Source organism: Spodoptera frugiperda, chromosome 12 (genome assembly GCF_023101765.2).
Source record: "Spodoptera frugiperda isolate SF20-4 chromosome 12, AGI-APGP_CSIRO_Sfru_2.0, whole genome shotgun sequence".
NCBI lineage: Eukaryota > Metazoa > Arthropoda > Insecta > Lepidoptera > Noctuidae > Spodoptera > Spodoptera frugiperda.
In genome coordinates this window covers 7,019,541-7,046,874 of record NC_064223.1, presented here as the reverse complement: position 1 = coordinate 7,046,874, position 27,334 = coordinate 7,019,541, and the positions used below count along the sequence as shown (strand labels likewise).

At 36.3% G+C, this 27,334-nt stretch overlaps 1 protein-coding gene across 2 annotated transcripts; it reads right to left on the bottom strand.

Moving 5' to 3' along the window:
* Positions 1-5,875: 5,875 nt before the first annotated feature.
* Positions 5,876-24,303, bottom strand: LOC118262736 (serine protease inhibitor 88Ea). 2 transcript variants are annotated; one of them, XM_035574307.2, is made up of 8 exons: positions 24,094-24,303; positions 11,351-11,648; positions 10,943-11,110; positions 10,464-10,725; positions 9,676-9,774; positions 8,178-8,308; positions 7,591-7,717; positions 5,876-7,105 (listed from the first exon to the last, which is right to left on the bottom strand). In XM_035574307.2, exons 2-8 carry the CDS (start codon positions 11,639-11,641, stop codon positions 6,945-6,947), a joined length of 1,239 nt encoding a protein of 412 aa, XP_035430200.1. In that variant the 5' UTR covers positions 11,642-11,648; positions 24,094-24,303; the 3' UTR covers positions 5,876-6,944. The 2 variants fall into 2 exon arrangements, with proteins under 2 accessions (XP_035430200.1, XP_035430201.1); XM_035574308.2 differs by lacking the exon at positions 24,094-24,303 and adding an exon at positions 11,726-11,864.
* Positions 24,304-27,334: the final 3,031 nt, after the last annotated feature.

Genomic DNA, 27,334 nt, shown 5'->3' with positions numbered 1-27,334 from the left:
CACAGAAATTTTATTTTTCCTCCATCCCTACATTTTATTATGCGCCTCACATAGCTTGTAAAGTATGAGCTGGCAACAGTTTATCGACTTTTACGACGAAAATCAAGAGATGTAGGTTGTGAGTACCTACTCGAGACAAGCTACATAATAACATGTACTTTTATTATCCACAAGAAGCGATTTCATTTCTTTTCAATACATGGGAACAAATAAACTGTAGATTTTTTAAAGAAGCTCGTATACCAGTGAGTCACTTCCATGGAAACGTTTAATGATGACACTATCACACAACTCTCCTAAGAACTAATATTAGGTAGCAACATGGTAAAGACTATATTCATTTCACACATACCATGCAGGTTCCTATAGATGCAGATTAAGTTTATGAACTAGACAGACAAGTTATTCAAGTAAAAGTAAATCCTTATATGGCACCTCGCTAGATCGATTTTTTGACCCAGTAAAATCAAACAAGCTTATCAAGTTTTATCGAAAATCTCTTTTAGTGTTTTTCTAAAATTATACTGAGATAGTAACACTGGATATTAATAACCGATTCTAATTAAAAAATGCATGGTTCAATCTGAAATTTGAACAAAACCACAAGAAACGCAATAGATACGAAAAATCTATAAGTATATACTTGAAATATTTTGTATTTAGATTGATTATTAATTTGAGCTAAAAAACGGCTTGCCAATTTCAAGAATTGCATAGAGATGTAACGTGATGCAATTTATGACGTATCAATTTGGTAAGTATAAATATCTGTAAGTTAGAAACAACAATATTTGCGCTAGACAGAGAGCCAGACACAAAATATATCCGGTATTTTTTCTTATATCAAGAAGTAATTATACAAACTCAACATTTATCATTACTCTCAAATAATAGGAACCACATTAATCTTGTTATTCCGAAGGGATAAACAAAAGTGTATGAATTAATATTTTACAACAAAGAGCAAGTTAGAGTTATTGCCGAATTTAATTCCAGAAACCTTCACCATTTCTGACCATTTCAATGTTTGAAACTCTAGTACCGCTCCATCAATTACATTCTATAAATTGTGTAAAAAAATAAAATTCAGAATTTTTCAGTTACCAGGAAAACAAGCCACATTGCTATTTTTGTAACATACTTTTGTATTTCTCCGAAAAGGGTTTTCCGGTAACTTTTATTTGACTGGAGTTAAAAATAAAACAAAAACGCTGATTTATTTACGCTGGTATTTGTACGACAGCGGACAATGTTATTTCCTAGAGTTAAATTAATGTAATGTGCATTCAGATTGGTCTCATTGTACACAACGTCACGTTTATAACACGAGTACTACAAGTGTTTCGCTACGATACTCAATTCAGTTACTCAGCTCCTGTCAGTCAATTAGAAGAAGTGCTTATTTAGATTCTATAACATACTACCGAAATGAGCACTTAACAAAAACATTTCAAATGAAACTAAAAAACAAGCACTATAATAAAACAAAATATTTAAGACTTATAATTTATTCTGCAGAATGCGTGAAATTTGTCATTTTTGATAAGTCTGTCAGTTCTCTGTGAAAAAACATAGACAATGACCCACATTGAGTGTTAATTGTAAACAGTTTGGGGCCTCGCCATTGTGATAACGTTAAGATGAGTTAACAAAAGGCATATATAAATAGTTGTCGGGTAGTCGGCAGTCGGCGGGCATTGTTTCCCGCGGTTCCGGCGCACACGCACCGACCTAAGGCGGTAATTAGTTCTATTGTGGACGGACTGATGCTATCGACGCCACAAATACTTCCGATGGATTTAGGTACCTGCTTTCCACTCATTGTTTACTTATGTGCTCTTTATTAATCGTCCGTTCGTTGCCGACGACCAGTACAAAGAACATCGCGCCCAATTAATTTCAAACCAACCATCTCATTGTGTAAATGATGTTAAACAACAAACAACTCTTAATAAGGCATCACAATACACGTACGTACACAATAACTAAATGTAACAAATGCATAAAAATGTGAAGAAATAATTTTAGATGAATCGCATAGATAAACCCTCATTCATATACCTATGTATAGAAAATGTGCAATATAAATGGCAAAGAACTGGATCGGTATCAATAGCAACAGGGAAAAGCAATACATAAAGGCAGACAACAATCCTTATACAGTAAACAGAGCGGTCGTACGAATTCAAAATAACTAAGTTATGAGCTCAAGAAAGCGGACTGCTAAACGGAAGTATAGCGGACGACCTTCCCTCAGATAAACACAGGTATATGTCGACGCGCACTGCCACCACTAATAAAAAACAAGACGCATGTGAAGTCCAACATATGTGCGACGAGCCAGTATGATATGTTATCGTATGAAAAGAAAATATACAAATGCCGTAGCATACTCAATGTAAACAGACTTGTGAATATTGTGAGCACTTCAACTTTCTCCGTGTGATGGGCCGTCAATCATCATAAATTAGAGACGATTTTCCTGTTATCACTTAGATATAACTTCATGCTTAAATTCAAATAACCTCAAAATAGAATTTATAAGTGCTGATTGCATTATCAGAGAAATATGTATAGTATTTTTTTTCTACAATTGGACATGATCATTTAACGGTTTGTAGTCACAGGTTTGTTGATGAATAAATAGTATGACATAGGAGACTATTTATATTTTTGCTTTACGCAGTCAATGCCTACAACACATAAAATATTTTTTCTGTTGATTCATCAACGAGAAAAAAATCTATAATGGATTGTTGACATTGACACTGACGCATAGCCATGGAAGTTTACTGATAAAAGTTGGATAAAAGTCATTACATTGCGTCGTTTAGTCGCCGCTTCAATTCCAAAGCATTTCAACGTCAATAATATGATTTGATATTATTTGTAGAATTCAAAGCAGCAGGATTCCGTCAGTTATGTCAATCAATGTTAACCTGATGGAGAAATCTTTAAAATATATCAAAGATTCATTCAGATTCAACTTTAAAAAGTTGTGACTGACGGTTACCTAGAACCGTAAAAACTTGGTTGGTAACTAAGCTTAAAACCCATAATCATTAGGTATGTGGCAGGATTTAAAAATATACTCAATGTGGAAGAGTGTTGTCCATAGGAAATAAACAATTCTTTAAAATGATAAATGATAGGCCGAGTGAAAACAACGGACGAAGTATGCAACGTAACCAGAGACATCATTAGTTGGCGCGCTTGCAGGAAATCGTACATTATGAGTGAAAACTGAGCATTCTGCATTTTCAACTGAATGGTGAGGATACTCATGTCGAGTCACATAAATAGTAAGTAGTAGTAGATGAGTAATGGTCAATATTTTCTCAGCGCCCGAGTAATGCACTGGCGGCGTACGGTATCGTTTGGGTGGGTACTATTGTCCGTAATCACAGCACATCTCTTGCACACCCCACTATTAGGGAACAATGTTGGAGGTTCTCAAAGGTCTCAATCAGTCGATGTAACTACTTTGTTGCTTGTTTATCGATTTTGTACAACTCACAGAAAAACATTACCAACGCTGAAATGTGGTGTTCTGAAATTGTGTCACTATTGGTTAGGCATGACTAATAACATGAAATTAATTATATGTGTTTTTTTAAGATAAAATTCGAACGTATTATAAAATGTATAAGACGGATTATGTTTATCGAATGAGATTCAACAGTTTGTTGCGAAGTAGCGGTTCATAAACATTTTTACCTCGTGTTTGTGTTGGCGTAGAAACCAACGATCTCTAATTTCGTGTTTAATCCGTCTGTTACCCACATATCAGGCATGTCAGACATCTGTAAGTAGGTAGTTACATTTGACTTGATCTCACACGTCATCTTCGTCTTCAATCAAAAGGGTCGACCTTTTCACAGCGATTAGAAAACAGCTATTTAGCTGATTTGTAAAAAATCAACTACCAAAATGAAGCTTTCATTAACCGCTCTAACTTTCTACTATAGATCTTATACGGAAGTTACATAGAGCAGAGATAAGTGGACAGTGTGCGATAACATCGGCTCGATGTACACTCCATAACAACGCTAATTTATTGTCGTTGCAAGAGACTCGCAGACGCTGAGCTTACTTGACAATGTAATGAAATAGCTAATTTAGAACTGAAACACATTCGTTACCAACAAATGGAAATTAAAATTATAGAACGAAACTTATTGAAGTGGACATTTCAAGCCATTTCCGTCAATTTGTTTAGCCGAACAATAACAGATTGACGTTTAATTAACTTCATTGCTTATTGTGTCACGAGTCTGACATCTGAAATGGAAATGTATCGACTTTAACCATTATTTATAATTAAATTGGTTTTAGTGTAATTAGTATAGTCATCGTTTGAAATACAAGTCTTCAAGTTACAAGAAAACTTGCGAAGCTGCATGTTAATGAGGACATTTCCTGATAACTTAATGCAAAATATTACGTCATTTCAAAGTAAATATTTTTTTCGATTTAAGAATTATTAAATAGTATGCATTACAAGTTTTGTTACATTCCTTATTTTTATTTACAGTAGGCATAAATATTAATTAGCCATTTATATCGGCTCTGCAACACAAAGGGATCCCTTAAGCCAGAATCCCGAATTGATTTTGGTGCCATGCCGATATTACAAAAAGATTAACCTAATCAATAAAACATGCGATAAGTATCTGCCTTCGGAGCGTAAACAAGTATATTGTTATTGTTGGTACCTATGTGCATTAAAATATGTAATCGCAACATTACATCCAAACCAAAAGTGCTTTGTCTTGGGTACGAATATACCTGCGCATTATCATTTTGTTTATACACGTACAAGAGGTAAATGCACAATTGTACATGAATAGCAGTTAAATTCAACTTGACTTTTATGTACTTCGTGAAGAATTATACGATAAACACAGTAGCAGGTGACGACATTATCAAAAATAAACCTAATGTGGTATTCTAATACTTTACATTCCACACACGACGAAGCTGACAAAGGAATTGCGTTTTTTTCTTCAAAACTGCCATGTTAACGCAGCTTTTTATTGTCTAGACGTGGAACAAAAATTTTTATACGAAATATTTAGAACAAATTAGTCATTCACAGTCCGTCATCTGAATTTACATACGTTGAATCATTAATCGATCGAGCCATTTAATCAAAGTACCTAGTTAAGCTTGCAAACTTGTACATGTGTGCGAAATGTGTTCAGCATTTTTATTGTTATTTTAGCCATTACAATCCTCTGCTTTAATAATGAAATGTATCAGGAAGTAATTAGCCCTCAAATATGGTTAATTGCCAATCAATTTACAATCATTGTAGCTACTTAACAGGCATACTTCGCATATTTTTCCGAAGTTCCAATACATCCCTTGTGATGTCAAGGTAGACTTACCACCAGCTTGTAAGTAGTTAATTATTATGGAGTTACGACTGTAATGTAATTTAATGTTTTTGGTCCGTGTCTTCTTCTTTGTAATAAAAATTAAAAAAGTAAAAATGCGGGAGAGCCATGTTTCGGCACGAATAGGGCGGCTCGACCAGAGCCATAGCCTCACAGAAAACCAACGTGAAACAATGCTTGCGTTGTGTTTCGTTGTGTGTTGGGTTACCGGGGGACCTCTTCCCCATCTTTCTAATCCCCGACTCCCTAACAACCTTAAATTCCTAACCCCCAAAAGGCCAGCAAAGCGCTAGTAACGCCTCTGGCGTTTCCGGTATTCAAGGGCGTCGGCGATTGCTTACCATCAGGGATCACCTGTCTGTCCGTTTACTGGCTTATACCATAAAAAAAAGTAAACGTGTACGTTTACTTTCGGTTCTTTTGTTAAAAATTAGGTACAGGTGGCGAGTTGGGCAATAATTGAATAAAAAGAAATGGTTGGATTATGTCATGTAGACATATTAAGTTTAATAAACTTAACCACAATCATTCCGCATAGGTTACCTTATTACAAACACTATAAAACATAAAACTACGTCTTACTTTACAAACAGACCCAAGTAATTTCAATGAAACAATTTAACAATATTATTCAAGATCTCTTGCATTTGAATGTCTTAGCGTAAAATAAATAAATACAAAACTATTCTAGATTAACTGTAGCTTATGAGATAGGTATAATTAAACTGGTCACTTATAGACACGTATCTGAATGTTTACTCTAGTTTTGATATCACATAGTACAAACATATTATACATAAATTATTATTATTGTCGTAGATATTTCAATATCATGATTCGTCACTGAAAAGATTATGAACAAAATATTGGCTCTCAATGAGCTTCTAACAGTTTTCATTTGTCTACATTAGAAACAATTTTTAGGCGAAGCTATTATTTAATATAACTATTATAATATTATTTATTTTTAATTTCATACAATATTGTTAGTGCAAGAACCGTGTGAAGCCAGAACGAGTCCCCTTAAACTGCTGCGGTTCTTTCCTCAAAAGGCCACTACACAAGGAACTTGCACAGTCCTCACACATCATTTCCTCAAATATTGTCTTGGACATCAAAAGAGACAATGACCTCTGAGTTTGTTTCGGCATTTCTTCACAGAGTAGTCCGTTAGGAAAGGCTGACATCATCTAGATTTTTTTTTAATTTGACGTGTAAAAGTGCTCTTTTGTAGCATATTTACAAAAATAAAGTCATTTCATTTCAACTACCTTAGTTGTTAATTACTTACTTCAAATATGTAGTCTAGCAATCCACACCTTTACTTTCTGTCATTCGTGAGTAATACAAACTTCAAAAAAGAGAGATAGAGAGAGAAAGAAATCTACTAATAGATTTCAATGCATCTATACGTTGGTCAAATTGAAGAATATGTATGTAGTAGTCAGTGTTTAAGTAAGTACAAACAGATCTGATATAGAAAAATAGCTAATAAGATGTATAAAGTTTAAATTCTACATATGATACATGTTCAGTTCTTTTGGTTTACTTCTTGGGGTCTCTGTAGACGCCCATGAAGAGAATGGAGTTGGTGGGGCGTTCGTAGATGACGTACACGAACGGGAAGTTGGCCACGAATCGAGTCGGCTCCGCGGGCCTGGATGAACGGAATCCGAAGATTGCCGTTGCTGCAGCTGCTACAGTACCTGTAATAATATAGTTTACTTTAGACTAAGAACGTACATATTACAACATGAAATTAATTCAATAAACAATCCCTAAGATGTCACGGTTACTGACTCATTTTACAACACAATTAATGTACATTTTCTAGGTACAGTCCCATATTCTAAAATTATAAATATAAAATTAAATTAATAAGCCGCCTAAGTAGTAAATTTACTTCTGCCCTTGGTATTTTCCGATTTTTATTAGGTACAACAATTAGGTTCATGTAACTAATACGTTGGACGCCCAGCTAATAAGTACCGAACATTAGAACACGACAAATCGTGTAGATACATTGTTTTCCTTGTAATCTTCAAATAGTGAAAGTTTAAAGTGATTCAGAAACATGAGAGCGGAATATATAAAGATCATGATGATGAGTTACGACTTGTAATTTAACAATGACTTGCAGAATATGTCCGTGAGCCTAGAAGACTAATTGATTTGTGGTTTCGTTACGTACCTTCTTCGTCAGTCTGTATCTTCGCCTTGTGAACGGCATCGTCGAAGAGAATGCCAGGCTGTTCCGACAACGTGGTGAAGTCAGCGGTCGCATTGAACAAGTCACCGACTCCTAATGTTTCCAACACCTGAAGTAAATAACATAATATTTTAGTTGTGGACTTTATAAAACCGAACACAAGTAAAGAAAGTGGGTATGTGATTCAAAAGATATAATATCATAATCACGCCTTTTATCCCCGAAGGGGTTGGCAGAGGTACACATTACAGCACGTAATATTTAATTTCTCTGTAGTAGCGTGGAGTCTAGAATCGTGCCCAGTATATGACAATAGGCCACCCCTTATTACATGGGACTTATAACACAAATGGTGAAAAGTGGATGTACATTGTACATCATCATAATATATCATTAAAAAAGACAATTTATCCAGCTCTATTACCTTATTCCTGTTCCTATGTATTAGCTTCTATGTTTATAGGTTTACCTTAAATAGAAACGACTGAACATATAAAGGTCGAACATTCCAATTGTTGTACTAGATCTACAAACCTACTGAGTCACGATAAATAAAAGGTCATACTCACATCTCTTAAAGGCAGGCTCTTCTCTACGGTGAACTTGGGTATTTCAACGATGACCTCACGACCCATGTAGCCTTCCTCGACGACAGCGGCCAGGCGCTCCGGGGTCAGGTTCGCGATGATGTTGGTGACACCTACCGACAACGTTACATTCATCAATAAGTAATTGCTAATAAAAGGTTTTATTATTTTGTAAAGTCACTGCGAGACTATTGTAGCCTCACAAATAGTTGCGAAAGTTTCTGATAATGATGTAGGTACTTATAGGTACTACAGAGATTTCTAAAAAATGGCACTTACAAAGACACCATGACCTGGATTAACATATCCGTTGCACATAGTGAATGCTGATAGGGTAATATAGTTATTTTTTTTGCTGTGGCTAAGAACTAACGGCAAAAGTCTTGGGAAATATCTTAGAGCTGTCATTACAAATGATTTTAACACTAAAATAAATCAATTCTCATCCGACGACTAGTCGCAGGTCACAATAATAGCCACACAGCAAATTATGATTGATGGAACTAAAGTACCGACAGGTCAAATAAAGCAACAAATAATCCATGAGGTTTAAATTGGAATGTACCGTTATCAACCGAGTGAACTAGAAACCACGGTTTACAGTAAGTACCATCATTCATATCAGATTAAGCACTTAGATCTCTATCCGACGTAAACGAAGTTGTGATACCATCGAAAGTGTTTGTTACTGGCTGTGGTAAGAGCTTGCCAAATAAGAACTCAATTCAATTGCACTTTTTTTCTTTTTTGTTTATTACGCCTTTGACTTTAGGTAACTTATCTTTAGAATTACATTAGTAGAAACATGATCGTGATATTGTAAAAAAATATTGGACGTTATACTAATAAGTATTTTTGTTAAATGCAGTTCTCTGGTTAAGGTAAAATTCTAAGAAAGATCGTCACAGGCTTTATCTAGAGATAGACTTTATTAAAGTAAGAAAAATACAAACAAGCCCTGCAACTAGTAAAAAAGTAACAGTCGATGAATTGAATATGCTTATTGGATAACGGTAGAAGTTTTCTTTATTAAGATAAATTTTAAACTCTATTGTAACTTATCAGATTAATCGATGTTGCCGTTTTACATACATTTCAACACCGTTCAGCCACAATTTTCCCTTACACAAAACAGTGTAAATAAATGATTATTAAAAGATCTATTTTTTATGGTATAAGCTGGTAAACGAGCCTACGGATCACCTGATAGTAAGCTATCGCCGGCGCCCATGGGCATCCGAAACACCAGAGGCGTTACGAGTGCGTTGCGGCCTTTTGGAGGTTACGAATTTAAGGGTTGTTGGGGAGTCGGAGTTTGGAAAAATTGGACAGGGAAGTAATTGGTATATTATGCCGTTCTAAGATTTCTAAGCAACACTCTAGAAGATTTTAGAACTGGTAGACACAACAACAACTACTAAAATCTACATATTCGCGGGTATAGTATTTTAAAGATGTACATAAAAATATGAGTACAAACCTTCCTTCATGGAGTAAGGGGGCAGTAAGATATACATGCTGATGTCATTGCCCTTGTAAGGCAGTTCCAAGATCTGGGCACCGAGCTCGTCGCTTACCACTGAAAATACAAATTAACATTTATTAGTTGAGGTTAGGTGGTACCTACTTTAGGGTTATTTATTTGTTGTCTGAAGGTCTGACTAACGCGTAGGGAGCGATACTGAGTATAATGTGCGAGTTACTTGCATACATGCTTAGGTGTGCTACCGACATGAAATCAACCTTTTCACATAATTTCTATAGCGAAAATCGTTATGGTCAATCATGATCTTATAGGGGAACGAAACAATTAGATAATGTACATTATAAACGACGATAGAAGAAGTTTTAATGTCGTTATATTAAGGTCAAAGAGCAGAATAAGGGTGCTATTCCACCAAAGATGTGCTATGCTACGTTGCTGTGGATGGCGTTTGACTTCCTCCAATCATATTCATTGGTATACATTGCTTAGCACTGGTGGAAATGGACTATGCTAAGCTATGTTTTTTATATGGGAAGATGCGTGCCATGGCTGCGTGCTATAGATGCATGCTAAGGGTGTGGGATATGGATGTCTTTCCTACTATCGGCATATTGCATACCCGAACTGCACATCTTTCTCGCACAACTACATAGTGGAAACGGTCACATAGTTTCACAGCTTAGAAGCTTGAAGATATAACAGTATATCTTCATAACATAGCTACATAACACAACTCTGGTGGAACAACCTGAAGCCCATATTTATTACTAAAAAGAACTTACTGTAATGGAACGTTCCCTTCTGCTTCATGAACGGTACGAGTGTCTGACGTGTCTCCGAGACGAAGAAGGCCTCCTTCTTTGTCCTCTCTTTAGGGAACTTGGAAGCCCACACTCCTTTGAAGTAGGCAGCATTAGCCAGCACCAACTTTGTGGCCTGCGTGATGCCGTCCTCGGGTATCAGGTCCTTGATGTTGTTCTTGGTTATCTGACTAACCCAGTCATTAATGTACGAACGGGCAGCACCAGGATTCTCACGGAAGTTCTGTAAGCAATAATATTATAAATTCAGTGATGTCTGTGATTTCTAACTTATTATAAAGTTTACATTTTAAAAGCTATTTATGTTATTTTTCTGTATGTACTTGAATATAACCCAAAATATCCGCCTGATCTTCTTTTGAATAGGTAGGGTTAGTCCTAAACATAGACATTGCAGTATGTAGTTAGCCATTAAAAATATACGAAGACTAGATAGTTACCAGAGTTTCCAGTTCCTCTCCGAACAGGTCCAGCATGCACTGGCGGACTTGCAGGCTGGCGTCTGTGAACAGCTTGTTGGCGCTCGTGAACTCGTAGCTGTCGCTGTTGTTGTTGGCAGCTCGCGACCGCTTGTCCACCTTGTACGCCGTCATCAAGTTGATCTTGTCCTAGAATTGAGACACACGTATATTTAATATTGTTAGTGATACGACAGACTTACACCAGTAGGTAGTAGTTCTTATTACTAGTCCGCAAGTTAAATTGAGGATGTGTAAATATCCTCACCAAAATATTTTTCCTCAATCAAATTAACCGGTTATAAGCAATTGGGCATCTCTTTTATCCAATTGTGATGTGTGTTTTCCTTAAACATTTAGTTTCAGAATTATGTATCCGTCAGAACCTACCATATTTTCAGCGATCCGCAGAGATTCCTTCAAGGAGTGCTCAGTTTGTCCACCAGAGGAGAAGTAGGCGAGCACCAGCGCGTGGTAGACAGAGAAGGGCGAGAAGAAGATGTTGTCGTCGGGAACAGCTTTGTTAATGGCGTTGAACAAGTTCAGAGTGAACTCCAACTGCCCTCGGTATAACGATATGCGAGCTTCAGGGTCGAGTTTCTTGGAAGAGTCATCTTTGTAGAAACACTGGCTGTTGACGGTCGCTAAGACCAGCAGGCCCACAGCCGCTACCTTCAGCATTTTGCCTCTGAAACAAACAACGCCAGAAATGAGAAACTTCGCACAGATTATTCAATAGGGAAAACAAGAACAGCAGCCACGTACAGGTTTACTATCCACACATGTATTGATTACTACGGTCTGTGCACCTACAATTTATACACGTTGGATGTTTAGGTACGTGTGTCATTATGTGAATCCACTTATCAGTAATGATTCATGGTTACCTCGATGAGCTTCATTTAAAATTAGAGCTACAATTCTTATCTAGAAAATAAGTATGACATAAATACGTACTAGAATATGTATCGAAATAATTAGGCTATAATTAAAATTCTTGCGTAAGCATTTGTATTATTTACAACATGCATCATACGATCGGGTTAGTCAACCATTTGTTTACTCAGGAAATAATAAGGTGTAGATATAGTTAAATACAAAACATAAATATTTTCATTTTAACAGATCCATTATTTAAAGGAAATGAATTAGTATAAATAGTTTTGATAGTTCTCACACGTAACTATTGCAATTACATACATTGGTTGCATGGTTGTACCAACCATGTGGTGGCTGGGCAACCGACACTCGCGCTACCCATAGCGGGTTCGATTCCCACATGAAGCTACTCTTTGTGTAATCCATATTTTTTTGTTTCAGGTTCAGATGTTTTGTGTATGTAAACTTAACTATAATTGGAAGTTACAACGGGATATTTACGGCGCTTGCAACAGTGCCGAAATATCGAAAACTCATTAAGATTGAAAAACATGGTAAATATCCCGTTGTAACTTCCAATTCTAGTGTTAGTGACCATGTCAGTTTAAAAACTTATATCGTGAACTTTGTATGTTGTATGTTTATAAACGCACTCACGAATCAGGAGAAAATCCTAGTATGGGGCAACGTTTTTATAAAAAAGAAATCTAGACATTTGAGTCAAGAAGATGTTGACGTGCAGTCAAATTATTTGGTTGGCACTGATTCGGATAAAATTAAAGCTCGACATCGACAAAACTTATCGGGCGGGTTTGATTCCCGAACAAAACGACTCTCATAATAATCCACTAATGACTGTTTAGGGTCTGGTTGTGATGAATTTTTATGTATCTAAACGTAGCCATGACAGGTTTTTTAAATAGATAATGAAGATACCTTAATAATAAAAATAATTTGCTTCTAACTAAGTACAGTGTTGTTTTGATCTATGCAACTTATATGCATAAGTAATATCAACCACGACGTAACAAATCTATTGTACAACGTCTGGCAAAAAGTGCAAAGTTATTTCAGACAGAAATAATTTTATCTGTGGTCATTTCACCGCGCTTTCTCCTCGGGCAAGAGGTGGGGCAGGCTGCGGTCAGCCACCCACGATACACACTGCGATCATATGATACGACTGTCTTCTCGAACGTTTCTTATAAACATTTAAATTGCTATAATTACAACTTGTTTTAATAGCAACAATAATTGAAATCAAATGTCCAATTACAAACGTATACGTGTTTACGTGACGTACCTGAGACCTAGATTTGTTGCATGTTATCCTCCCCCTAATTCACCCCCTATTACATGGGACTTATAACACAAATGGTGAAAAGTGGGTGTATACTACTACCCTTTCGGGGATAAAAGGCGTGACGTTGTTATATTATCTTCCCCCTATTTAAATACTGCCCTCACACTCCTTCAATCATGCTAATGAATTTTATTTTTAGCCACTCATAATTACATTCTAACAGTAATTTTGCAGCTACCTACATGAAAAAAATTAATGACAGCGTGAGACTGATACATACTTAACATAATTAAATATGACTTGAGAAAGCTAGTTAATTATCGTGTGTCAGAAGTTTGAACCTAATTTAATGATCTAGACGCAAAAATGGGGGTCATATCTGTTAGTGCTCAATCATGTCCGGCCATAGCATGTGATTGATGGGTGGCCTCGCATCCACTGCACTCACCCTCATTTTAGAAGAGGTTAATTAATTTAATTTCGTGATTTTGCTATGAACGCTTTGAACAAATCGATTGATTGAAAGTCAAAAGGCAAACGATGAACGACGATGTCAAGTGTTGTCAATTTTTGCGTTAAACCATACATATGATATCATCACATCGTATCGTTAGGAGCTGGTTACATCTGTCGCCGCGCTGTTCCGGAATACATATATACATAATGTACAATTGTACATACCTACCAATTGATTACACGGATGGGAAAACCCCAACCATGTTGTACCGCTTGTTAAAGCTTGACCTGATAACCGACACGCAGCTGCATATTGCCATCGAGTTAATGCATAAGTATTTAGAATACGTCTACGTCGTAGGTAGTTGGTGTATCTGTGATATAACGCGCGAACAGTTTACCCGCGTATAAGCGGCCAATGACATAATTTACTTGATGCACTGCTGATATTTAGAAAACCTGTAATAATTAATAAATAGTGGATTCACAAACTCGCTTTTCCACATACGCCGACAATTACTTAAAAAGACGTTTAAAATTTAAGTAACCTCTATTTCTTTAGTGAGTCAAACTCAAGCAAAAGGATGTGTTTTCGAAAAATAACACCGTCTTATGTAAACGAAAGTGGGACGTTAAGTATACTGCTTCCGAGTACTGATGAGTCAGCACATATGAGTTAATTTCAGTTGACCTTACGTTTAAGAGAGGTGCTCGCACTAAACTTGTATATAGGTTTTACCACTTTTCACGTGAATATCATTTACGATTTCACAACAAGGATGTTAACAAGTTTGTAAACGTTTATTACTTGCCAATAACAACACTGACTGATTTAATATTTTAACATAACGTCCTCCAATAAAATAAAACATATGTATTCGACAATGTTTTTTTATTATTCGTCAATAATAATATAACTCGTTTGATCGAGCAAATAAATGTGTATAAGTAATAAAATAATATTGGCGGTAATTCAGATGGTGCTTGTATGCAACGGAGAATTCAAGGTGTCGACGTCACATTAGGGAATCCCAGCCTCCTTTAGTTCGTGAGTAGGTCACAATATTCAGATGGCGCCACCTCCAGCGAGTACCGCGCAATGTTTGGATTTCCCTTTGAAATCAATGCTGCAGCGAAAGTCAGGCAACACGTCATCCTCGGCACATTTATTACACAACCGGACAACAAACCGTGTCACTACGGTATTCATATTTTTAAAGTTACCACAAAACCCAGATTGAAATGGTGATTGATTGAATACAATAGAATAACTTTTACAAACAATGACTTTTTATTCTGACATGGGTCCTACTATTTTGTTGTTGTGTTTAGGTTTTCCTTTTTTTAAACGTGTGTACTGCAACTTAAGTTACCTTCAGTATATACAGTAATCTACACTAACTTCTCTAAAAGAAGAGAAAATCTCATATTTTTTTAATATTAAAAAAAAAGTTTTGAGATTTAAAGGAACCATCCAACATATTTTATAATAGCAACTTACTAATAACCACGCTGGTAATACAAATCGAAATCGAAGCTGGTCAGGTGAAATTGCAACCACTAAAGTTCAGTAAACCATATCCAGTTGGATATGCAACGAGGCTAGACATATAGTCATCTAATCATGTTATGTTATAGTCCCGAGTAATGTTAAAGTAGACAGACTATTCACATGATATTATGTCAGTGTGTAGTTCAATTTGAAAATACATAGAACAAAGGTGACCAAGGTAACGGTGTAACACGCACACGAGGTAACAGCTGTGCACAGTACGGTACGGTAGCAATTTCACATATTTTCATTGTTCCACCGAGAAGGTCTCGGGATTCCCGCAAAATGATATTGTGGTTTCTCCCATATTTCAATAACACAACAACGCAGCATCTGTCATTGTCTCGCGAATTTCTGCATTGCAAATATTTATCAACAACTGACCCGCCTTTGATTTATAAGTTACATTAGTCATACATATTTATTAAAAAAAATCCCTTACCAATAACTTTTTTTAACGGGTTTAGTTCGAGTGATATCGCTGTATAGGTTTTATTTCATGTCTGCCTGAGACTTGTACCGCTTATTTACAGAACTTACTCGAAATAACGGTTTATTTAACAACGGCGAAGCTCAAACATTTTATTTGAAATTGTATGGTAACGATCAGTTTACAAGCTTTGCATTGAATACTGATTGAAGTTATTGTACCTTTAACAAAATATAAATAGACAAAAAATATTTTTATGGCTATGAGTTTTTTTTTTATCAAACGTCGTCTAGTCATCACATTTCTGTTTGTTTAACCGCATAGCAACTAATCTGTCAAAACCCGCGATTCAGTCAAAACATAGTTCCAAATTTAGCTAATAGATGGAGCTTTTTATTTGAGTCCGTTTTCTGAATCGCGGTGTTAAGATTCTCAGACTATAGTATAAGTATCCTGAGAATCTATTGGAAGGTTGGTATCAGGTATCAAATCAAGTGACAGTACTATATCATTAGGTTGGTATAGTCATTCGGAATTAAAAAGAGTTTGGTAATCACTATCTACCTCCTTTTATTTCAAATCAAACCCCAGCTTAACCCTCAAGATACCCAGGGTTAAACATGGTCCTTCGAGCCGGATGCTCTTAGAGTTTTTGGGGTATCAGCAGCACGGACAACAGTGGTGGGTCGCCACTGAAGTGCTCCCAGTGTCGCCGACAGAGGGCGCCTGCAGTTCAAGCAAGTATTGCAGCCGGAGCTGAACATCATCGGAAGAGGTATCCCAGGAGCTGAGCTGAGCATCGAAGCGGCGCTACTACTCATCAGCAGCAGCAAGCAAGCTGCAGACGGCGGACGACGTCGTAAGGAAAGGAAGTGAGTGATAGTGCGCAAACGTGAGTACTTTGTGAAATTATTCAAGCAAAAGTGAACTTTAAAACCTAGAAGAATTTCACTTTGAAAAAATCTTGGACTTGGTAGAATTTCAAGAAATCTTGGACTTAGAATAATTTAGGTAATTTTAGATGTAGACTTAGTTAGTTTTAAGCAAAATTCTGTTCAGACGGGGAACCTATGCCCGATTTTTAGTAGATTCCCCAAAATTCCAAACACTTGTAAAAATTTCATCTCTTCTCATACACTTAGAAAATTTTGTTAACTATACTTTTTCGGAAACATTTCAACCTCTTTAGTTACAGAATTTTTCTTAAAAAATGTCTTTGCAATCGCATGTCAAACTTCAAGATGACATTCATGTCAGATTGTCAAGAGCGAAAATTAATTTTAAAAAATCGCCCAAAGATAGGATTTCTGTTCAATATTTAGAAACTAGATTAGAAATGATTGAAGAATTATGGGCACAATTCACTGTAACACATACACAAATTATTAAAGATATTGAATATGAGCAGTTGACATCTTCACCATACATTGTAAACGAGGTCTATTTTAACACAGAAGAATTATATTTAGATTTCAAATGCGAATTAAAAACCACATTATGTAGATTACAGAAAAACGATGTTTCTCCAGCTATGGGGTCTTCAGAGAATAGTTCACCGGGTAAAAGCATGACTATTAAGTTACCCAGAATAACAATTCCAACTTTTTCCGGGAAATACACTGAATGGCCCACCTTTCGCGATTTGTTTGTGTCAGCAATCCACAATAATAGCACTATTGATAATGTGCAAAAATTGCACTACTTAAAAAGTTATTTGAGTGGGGAAGCCGAGCAGCTCCTCCGTCATATACCAACTTCTGAAACTAACTATGAAAGATCCTGGGCTCAGTTGGAGACTAGGTATAACAATAGGAAATACTTATCACATTGCATTTTGGTTAGATTACTCAGTCAGAAAAACATTGTACAAGAGTCAGCTAGTGCTTTAAAAGAATTAATGGATACTACATCAGATTGCTTAAATGCTTTAACTAACTTGGATATAGATGTAACATCATGGGATATTATAATAATTCACATTGTAACATCAAAACTAGATCCTGATAGCAGAAAGGATTGGGAACTAAAAGTCACTAGTAATGTAGATTCAGATGAGCTGCCCACATTTGAACAGCTTAAAGAATTTTTAACAGCACGTTATAGGGCACTTGAATTCTTAGGTACTAAGTCAAGTAAAAACATTGTTTGTAAGGAAAGGGTATTTCACACAGCGACCAATACAACCAAGGTATGTCCGGTGTGTAATAGTAGCGAGCACAAAATAAGGAATTGCAAACAATTTGTTAATAAGGATGTGGATGTACGGCGTAAGTTTGTGCAAGATCACAATTTATGTTTTAATTGTTTGGGATACAACCACTCTGCTAGGTTGTGTAAATGTACAGCATCGTGTCGAATATGTAAGCGTAGACACCACTCTTTGCTGCACCCTAAAGGTGAGCAGGAGTCTGCTGGTGTTAAGGGAAATTTATCAACGCAAGCATATTCAACTACAGTCGGAGTGGAATCTCAGAACAATGTCGTAGCTTGTTTCTCTAAAGGTGGAGTAAGTAGTCAAGTCTTGCTACCCACAGCGCAAGTGAGGGCTGTATCCAAAAACGGAGGTTTGTATACGATCAGAACACTATTAGATCAAGGCTCACAAGCGTCTTTTATTACGGAGCGTACTGTGCAGAGTTTAGGGTTACGTAAACAAGCAGTTAAGGGTTCAGCTACTGGCATGAATGGTCATAAAAAATTAGTCTTTAATTCGGTTGTTGAGGTTAAAATCCAATCTAGGATAGATCCGTCAGTTGAACTTGCAGTCAAAGCATACGTTCTCAAATCTATAACGTCTTATTTACCGGGTAGAGAAACGTCGTATTTAGATTGGGCTCAAGTCAGTGACATCGAACTAGCGGATCCTAGATATCATAAACCTGATAAAGTAGATATGTTGTTAGGGGCAGAGATTTATAGTCAGATTTTGAAGAACGGGTTTAAAAAGGCACCAGATGGCAGCACAGTAGCTCAAGCTACCATATTAGGATGGATTATATCGGGTACAGTAGCTTCTTCTTCACAGAATATATCAAATATTACTGTGATGCATACTCACCTCAGTGAGAACGAAATCCTGAAGAAGAAACTAGGAAAAGAACATATGAGGGAAAAGCAATCCTATAATCAAATGAACGAGTTACTAGCAAAGAGAGGATTCACTGTACAAAACGGGTTAAGCAACAGCAGTGAATTACTAGGGAAAATTATCGGGAAAACACACTCGTTCAAGGGACTAGATGGTGTAGGAAAAGGGATAAATAAGCAAGCAAGCAATAAAATTAAGCAAAAGGGACTTACCTGGAACAGAACCTGCGACACCTTCCAGTATTCTGTTCAGTTACCTGTGCGGGAAAAACATAAAACTAAAAGAAAAGAGCAGCTTACCATACCTTGATTCCGGTTATATCGTCAGGGTGGGCGGTAGACAGCAGCATTCTTCATTCATTCATTCATTTCATATTGTAATTAAAGAAAATAATTTACCTACCTGTCGATGGCTTCTTAGCAGAGTGGTTGAAAAGCATTCGGGGTTAGACAATCTTACACGGGTAGTTACAATTCGCAGTAATGGTTCTATGTTCAAAGGTCAACATCCAAGCTGTGTGTATTGCCTATTACCTAGGGATATTCATAAGTTAGGATAGTTTTAAGTACTGTTGTAGAATTGTAATTTTGGTTTTTTATCATTGTAAGCATTGTTAAGTTTAGTTCGGGTTTTTTATCATTGTAAGCATTTCTATGTTAAGTTCGGTTTTTATCATTATAAGTTAGATTTAAGTCACATTGTAAGGGTTTTTTATCTATATATTTTGGGTGTTTAACTTTAGAAGGACATAATGTTGCACATAATGTCCTTGGTGGGCGGAATGTTTAACCGCATAGCAACTAATCTGTCAAAACCCGCGATTCAGTCAAAACATAGTTCCAAATTTAGCTAATAGATGGAGCTTTTTATTTGAGTCCGTTTTCTGAATCGCGGTGTTAAGATTCTCAGGCTATAGTATAAGTATCCTGAGAATCTATTGGAAGGTTGGTATCAGGTATCAAATTAAGTGACAGTACTATATCATTAGGTTGGTATAGTCATTCGGAATTAAAAAGAGTTTGGTAATCACTATCTACCTCCTTTTATTTCAAATCAAACCCCAGCTTAACCCTCAAGATACCCAGGGTTAAACACTGTTAGTAAAACACAACCGTATTTATAACGTTTACACTCTTTATTTTGATTGATTTCCAATAATACCTACACACATATTCTTATCCATTTTGCCCTTCGGAATAATCACAAAATGTTTGCTCAATAATGAATAAACAACAAAAAAAGCGTTAAACCCGGGTTGGGTTGTCGATAAGAAGTGTAAATAGATATACAAAGAATTTGTTTATGACCTACACATACCTACTGTGCATGTATTTATCTATTGTTTAGGTGTGTAAACCGATGTTTGAAGTATTTGAAAAGGTAATTCGTACGTTGAAGGATTTTCCTTGGGTATACCTATCTACATGATAACTGTGACGCGCAGTTAGTGGTGTGACAAGAGATAAGATAGTTTATTTGTTTTGGATCTTTATTTATATGCAATATTCAGTAATTCTATGCAATATTTGGTGTTCTTACAATAAGGACATTAATTGTATCATACCCTAGTACACCATGCCATGGCATGATACTATTCCCTACAACAGAACCGTTGTCAGAAAGACATACAATATATTGTCCTCCAATATTACTGGTCTGTTTGTGTTTCGAACAATATATTGAGTGTTTTTGGTGACCTCGGTTCGCTTGGTCCATTTTTCGGAAACCTTAAGGCCATACTCCACCGCACACGTAACGTTTGCATAAGATCCTCCAACCGAACCGGCGCAGGCGCGTTACCGGAATAATAATGAACTATCGATTATATTATAACTGTCTGTAGCTGTACTCTTTTGATCCACCAACTGTTGAAGAGTTGAAGAAATGCAGTAGTATTTTCGTTTGTAAAAAACAGGTTTTAAACATAAAATTCTCTAAACACTTATCATCTCTTAATGTTTTAAAACTCAAACAAAAATATATGATAAGGAAAAGAAATCTATTAAACGAGTACCAAGTTTCCATATTAGCTGTTGTTTGGTGGTGATCATTAGCTGCCTACATTGTGTAGAAGCCGCTAACTTTCCAAGTTTCTATTCAGTTTCGCAGCTCTTTTATGTCACTGTAGACCCATTTCACCTATTGAACTCAAGCATGCATCAAGCATGCTTTTTATTTTCTATTTACGCGTTTCTGGGGGCACGGCAGTGCCCCCGCCAAGTCGAGCAAAAAAAAAGCGGCACGGCCGTACCATCCTTTTCTCGAAGCAATTCGGGCCTTTTTCGACCCCCTATAATTCGGTTGTGGATAAAGCAAGAAACCTGAATCTTCAGTAACTAATCCGGCATTGTATAAACACGGAATATTTAAAATTTCAGTCAATTTGAACCAGTAGTTTAAGAATGACAACTTGTTAAAGTTTCTAAATTTTGTCACTCACTGACTCACCGATCATCAAAAGTCCAAGGCACTTCTAGCAGACTTAGAAGCTTCATATTTGGAATACATATAGAGTTTAGTGTCTTAATCATGGGAAAACTTAAATATTTTGTAATTTCGGTCCAGTTTTCCAAATACACCAACTGCATCAATAACTTTGTAATCCCATATAAATATATGGGATTACAAAGTTATTTATGCAGTTGGTGGTTGGTGGTGGTTATAAATTTAATAGGTGTAGATAGGTACCTACCATATGAGGCAAGGGAGGGGGTATAGGGTGGGTAAGGGTGTGTTTACATATAAAAATACATATACATTTATAACTTGATAACATGTGTGTATTAAGTGTACATATAAAAATTAAGTGTACATATAAAAATAAGAAAATATCATAATAGAAAATACCTTTAACAAAATTCGTTAGAAGTAGATGGTATCAAAAAGAAAGGCTCTACAAAAAGAAGTGAGATCCCATCAAAAACATCCTGTAAAAAACCCAAGTCTCGCAGCTCAGTCTTTCTACCGTCAAAAGTTGTGAGATCCATGTAATACCAAGTCGGTTAATCTATTTAGTGTCTACTTGAAGGACCTTCTGTCTTAAGTTATTACATAAGTTATTATCATGCCAATATTAAAAATATTTAACGTTTTAAACAAATAGATCGACTTGGACATCGCATGAAAACAAAATGAATATTACAATATTATATTAGATTCTTTAGTCTCTCGCGCCTCACGCGATTGAAACTCTCGTTCCTGTTGGTCGCTGGCCCGTCGTGCTGTGTAGTGTGATACATACTAATAATCAAATCAAGCGATGTCCAAGTCGATCTATTTGTTTAAAACGTTAAATATTTTTAATATTGGCATGATAATAACTTATGTAATAACTTAAGACAGAAGGTCCTTCAAGTAGACACTAAATAGATTAACCGACTTGGTATTACATGGATCTCACAACTTTTGACGGTAGAAAGACTGAGCTGCGAGACTTGGGTTTTTTACAGGATGTTTTTGATGGGATTTACCTTTCATTTGCCATAAAAGTAAAAGCTAGATTTCTTTTATGTAAAAAAAGATATTTCAGCAATAATGTTCTTGAAGTCATGAGAAATGTTCAAATCAAGCGCCTGGCATTGGCAACAATTAGCACATGGCTTTTTTGAAATACTAGCTTTAGTTGAACTATGTATATGAAATTAAACTCATTATCACATAAAATACAGGAATGATCGAAGAAAGGAGGAAACATTACATACATACCTATAATAGGTACAATACAGGATAACTGTATTATGTAAGGACCACATTACCTACTTAATGCAATTACGATTCCTAATTACACGTGGGTAATGAGCTCAATTCATATACAAGTAAAAATCCCAGAACATCTGTATCTAGTATATGTCACCTGTATTATAATCTGTTTTCCGTATTCTATTTTTTCATATTCAAGCCATATCGCAATTACTGTTTGTTAATTATATGAATATGATTATAATTATCGACAGATGTATGCGCATAACATAATAACATAACAGAATCAAATGCACAAAGTACGTAGGTATCCTTATTCATGCATTATAATACCGAGTTCCATGCACTAAGTATACACGTGGTAAGTGTATAAATGTGATAGGTATCCTTTTACCCACATAATTTCATTCGGATAAAAACCTAGACACAGAAAATCCATATAGCTCGCACTGTCAAAAAGTTATGAGGTATCATATATGTTTCTAATCTTAGAAAAATCTTAATAACTTAGGTTACGCAGAAATACAACCGTAGCTCGGAGTGCGTAGTACGTAGTTCGTTGCTCGTAGTGCGTAGCTTGTAGTGCGTAGCTTGTAGTGCGTAGTTCGTAACAGATCTTCCCGCTTGTAAAGTTGAGAACTGAGTATTGTAGAGTTTGTAAACTCTTTGCATGCAACTGATTCGTCAGTCAAGCCCACGATTTACTCAACTATGAGATAAATAGCGAAAAAACGCATTTCATACTACGTGCTACGCATAATGCACTACGAGCTACGAACTAAGCGCTACGTGCTACGAGCACGGATTTCGCAGCAAGTTAAGTGCAAAATTAGGTTGCACTTGTAGTGTACCCTATTGTAATTTTTTACGCTTTATATTACTTTAAGGAACTCGACTCTACTAATCGTGTCGTGTTAAAGTAGTATTAGTAAATTGTTTTGTATTTTCAATATCACAGCGACATGCAAAATATACCTCCCAGTTAAAACCGGTAGTTAGTGCGTACACATATTTAATTTGTAGGTATTCTTCTTATAGGGGCTCATCAAACTTTGTTTCGTGTACTGGTCGGTGTAAATCAACAACAAGTAGCTTAATTTTATCATCAATAATAATTTCAAATTCCGAAAGCCTTAATTTATCCTACAGTTTATTAGAAACGAATAAAAATAATATTGTTTATGCTATAAATTTCATACATGAATACAGGTCTGATTTTTCTGACCATAATAAAACAATTTAATTAAAAATCGAAGGTAGGCCACTACGTTAATTAAAATAACTTTAATTATGCAGGTTTTGTTCTGCTTAGGTTAAGTCCTCAATGCGTAATGTTGATTAAACAGCATTAAGCAGGTATATGTCTTGTAATGTGCAACGAATTAAAGCGACATGGATGTTTATATACGCGTACTGTTGCGAAAATTCGTCACAGTAAATTAGAAAGCGTGCATGATAATCTGGCTAGCGGTGACGGACCAGTGTACTGTACTGATACCAGCAGCGGCACACACGGGCCTGTGAGAACATCACTGCTTCATTACAACACAATAATTAACAAGCACTTCGTATGGGAAAACTATAACTACTTCTATCTACATACAGATAAGTCTTTAACTATTGTAGAACTAACATAAATGCTGTGATTATAATTATTTTTTTAACGACTGCCCACTCCAACACCGACCGCAGGTATAATCCAAATGAAACAAAACAAATAACTCACCGTACGGTGTCCTTTACGTGCACGGAGTTTTTACTATTATTTTGAATCGATTTTAATAAATTTTGTTGCTAAGACGTCTCACAATAATATAGTGGCAAAGTTTTTATAAATATAATATTTATGCACGGTACATTGGTATATAAAATACCATGCGGAGCGTAACGTTGCACTGTAGCGAGACTCGGAGACAGACTGAGTGAATGAGGGCCGGTCGCTATCCTCTTTTATGTTAGTATTGTAAACTGGTATGCGTTAGCTCACCAGCCGATGTCAACGAGAGTTAAAATTAAAAGAATACTTTTTAATAAATCGCCCACACAATACACTTCGATCAAAAGTATGCTAAATTAGATAAATGTTGATGAATTATCGTTGTGCGTTCCCGTTAACTTTATTGGTCAAGTAACTGTAAGATTTTATGTCCTATACAACAGAGGCACGCGACTTTAAGGGCAGCAGAAGTTTTCATCAAATGATAAAAAAGGGTTTTAACAGTTATAAGTAAATTATATATGTAGGTATCCAGGTAATCAAAAAGACAGAAGTAGTTGGACATAATAATTTTCATCAATAGAACTTTAAATCGCCGTTGGTAAGTACCTCTATGAACAATAAACAAAAACAAGTACGTAAACATTGCAAACATATAAAATGCTGTTAATAGCACCAGCGTTCCAATTTAAGCCAGATTAGATTAGATAAAATATATTACTTATTGGTATAAGTACCAATTTATAAAGCGATGGTCGCTGTAGTTGTACACAGGTGATATTTAAATAGTATCGATGCACATCCATGACTATTATTAGTTTCGAAAGAAACCTGTAAAAAAGCAGATGTTTTTAAGATTTTAAAAACATTCGCGCCGGTTGTGGGCCAAGTCACGGTCAACCTCTTCTTTTTCATATAAATATATCCAATATTATAGCTATTAGCTCGAGACTGTGCTATTAACCCGGTCGAGTTTAGTGCGATACCTACTTTTGTTTGGTCATCCCCGCCTCCTTGACATGAACAGATCGGACAACAATAGAATGATGAACGAAATATTGAATTGAGGGGACTTTCTACTCCGGTACCTATTGCTTTATCTTCATTACAGAATCTTCGCTCTCCTTTTCTAAAATCTTTTACAAGACAATACTAATACGGGTCACTATTGGCGTCTTGGGATTTTTTGTTATTAATTTAATTGCATTTTTTGTAGCAATCTACTTAGTCTGATTCAAAAACTACTTTGTTTTATTTTATATCCGAAGTACCCTCACCCGCTAGTGATGAGTCACCACTAGGTAGGTTCAAATATTGCTATGCAACAGAAAGATACGGGTCATATAATTGAAACCTGTCAAGCAACAATTACGGGTATTTTCCTTTTCACATTTGGAAACCTGAAAATACCTAGTTACCTACACTTTCAAATCACACGCATTACTTGTCAGTCTGCTGATATGCTAACAATATGTCATTTGAAATTGAATTGGCTATAATACAACTGCAATCCTGTTCACCTGTTGAAATAGAAAATGATGGTTTAAGTGGGTACACTGACCGTTAGGTATTTGCCATCAGGTTGTCTTGTGGTCGGGTTGGGTCGAGTGGTTGCACGTCTCATTTCAGAATACGCTACGCGGTGGCACAGTCTTTAGCCGTAGACCAGACCAACAACCACCAGCTTTCCAGATTATGGGGATTTCTTCCTGCAACGGCAAGCCTAATAATAAAACGCACAAAATGATAGACAATCAAGTGGAGATTCATACCCTGATTTTAGTGTATTGTGACAAGTTGGAAGTTTTATAAGTACATGCCTAAGTACTCGCCTAATCATTAGACCCATACTCAGCTGAGCAAACGTTACGCAAAGCTTGTTGTGACAAGTGTCAGTTTCACAAATTACCTAATTAATCATCATAATCAGGTCATTGAAAATACTCAGCTTGGTACAGAGGTTTCAATCACGGGATATTTTTACAGCAAACTTGCGGACGGATCCCTTGATGAAGCAATCAGTGCCAACTATCTACATCAAAATCTACGAAAATGTTTAGTGAAAATCAACTGGATAATTACTACCTATTCAATTGCGTATTACAGTTTGTTCTAAATTGTAGGTCTGTTTTTTCCTAGTCTGCAGGATAACAGAGTACCCACATCGGAATTTAGATATGTACCTACCTACAGTCAGCCCCCTATGTCACATGAGATGATATTAAATGAGTAGGTAGGCAAACGATCTCTACTATCCTGTAAGAATATCGGGATAAAAAAGAACCTGTGTAGGTGTGTTACTTCGTGAAAAGTAGCTCTTTCAAGTTTATTTTAATCGCGTTTGTAGTTTCGAAACCTATTCAATGCAAATAAATAAATAATCAAATCATTCCTCTTTATAATATTATACTAACTCAGATAGATTAGTGTGTCATTGAATTCTGAGAGTAATAGATCGAGTTAAGAATTCCCCCAAGTTCACAACTATCATAGCTGTATTTTTTTCCTAATCAAATACTTCCTGCGGTGACCTTTTATCTGGTTAAGTGGGTTTTTACAATTCATAAACGAGTACATAGTCTATAAAAGGTAAGTACTTTTGTATATGTATAGGTACCTAAGTATATAGGTATTTGTAGTACGCTTAGTCAGTGTTAGCAATCATAAATGAATAGGTCTTATGAATTTAGGTACCTATGCAGATAAATAAAATGTGTGTGACAAATCCGAAGATTATTCATACTAAGTTAATTTAAAAATAAGTTTTATGGCTAAGACGGTAAACGAGCGCACGGATCACCTAATCGGCATATTTTGGTTTTTTTTTTGAGTGTTGAAAAACTTCTAATGTCTTTTCTTTTGCCACATTGGCTGAGGCGAGAGGAGTGTCAGACTCTTACTGACCAAAAACCACCCCCATTCCTACTCCTACTCTTCGAGCCGCACACGGAGCCGCATCAGCCCTACTTGGCCTCATCTGGGCGCGCTGAATGCGACGCACTACGCCTTACACTCGGGCCTGATTCTGATCGAACGGTGAGCTACCTTCGCACAGTGCCGGCGTTAGGGGGGGGGGGGGGGCTTGCTGGGGTGATGGCCCAGGGCGACAAATTCTGGAGGACGCCGATGCCGCCGCCGATGGGATCCACAAAAAACTAACACTTGATATTGCTTCCCTCAAGTGGGCGCCACAATATTTTCGCCCGGGGTATCAGTGGCCCCTACGCCGGCACTACAGGCTTCGCACGCC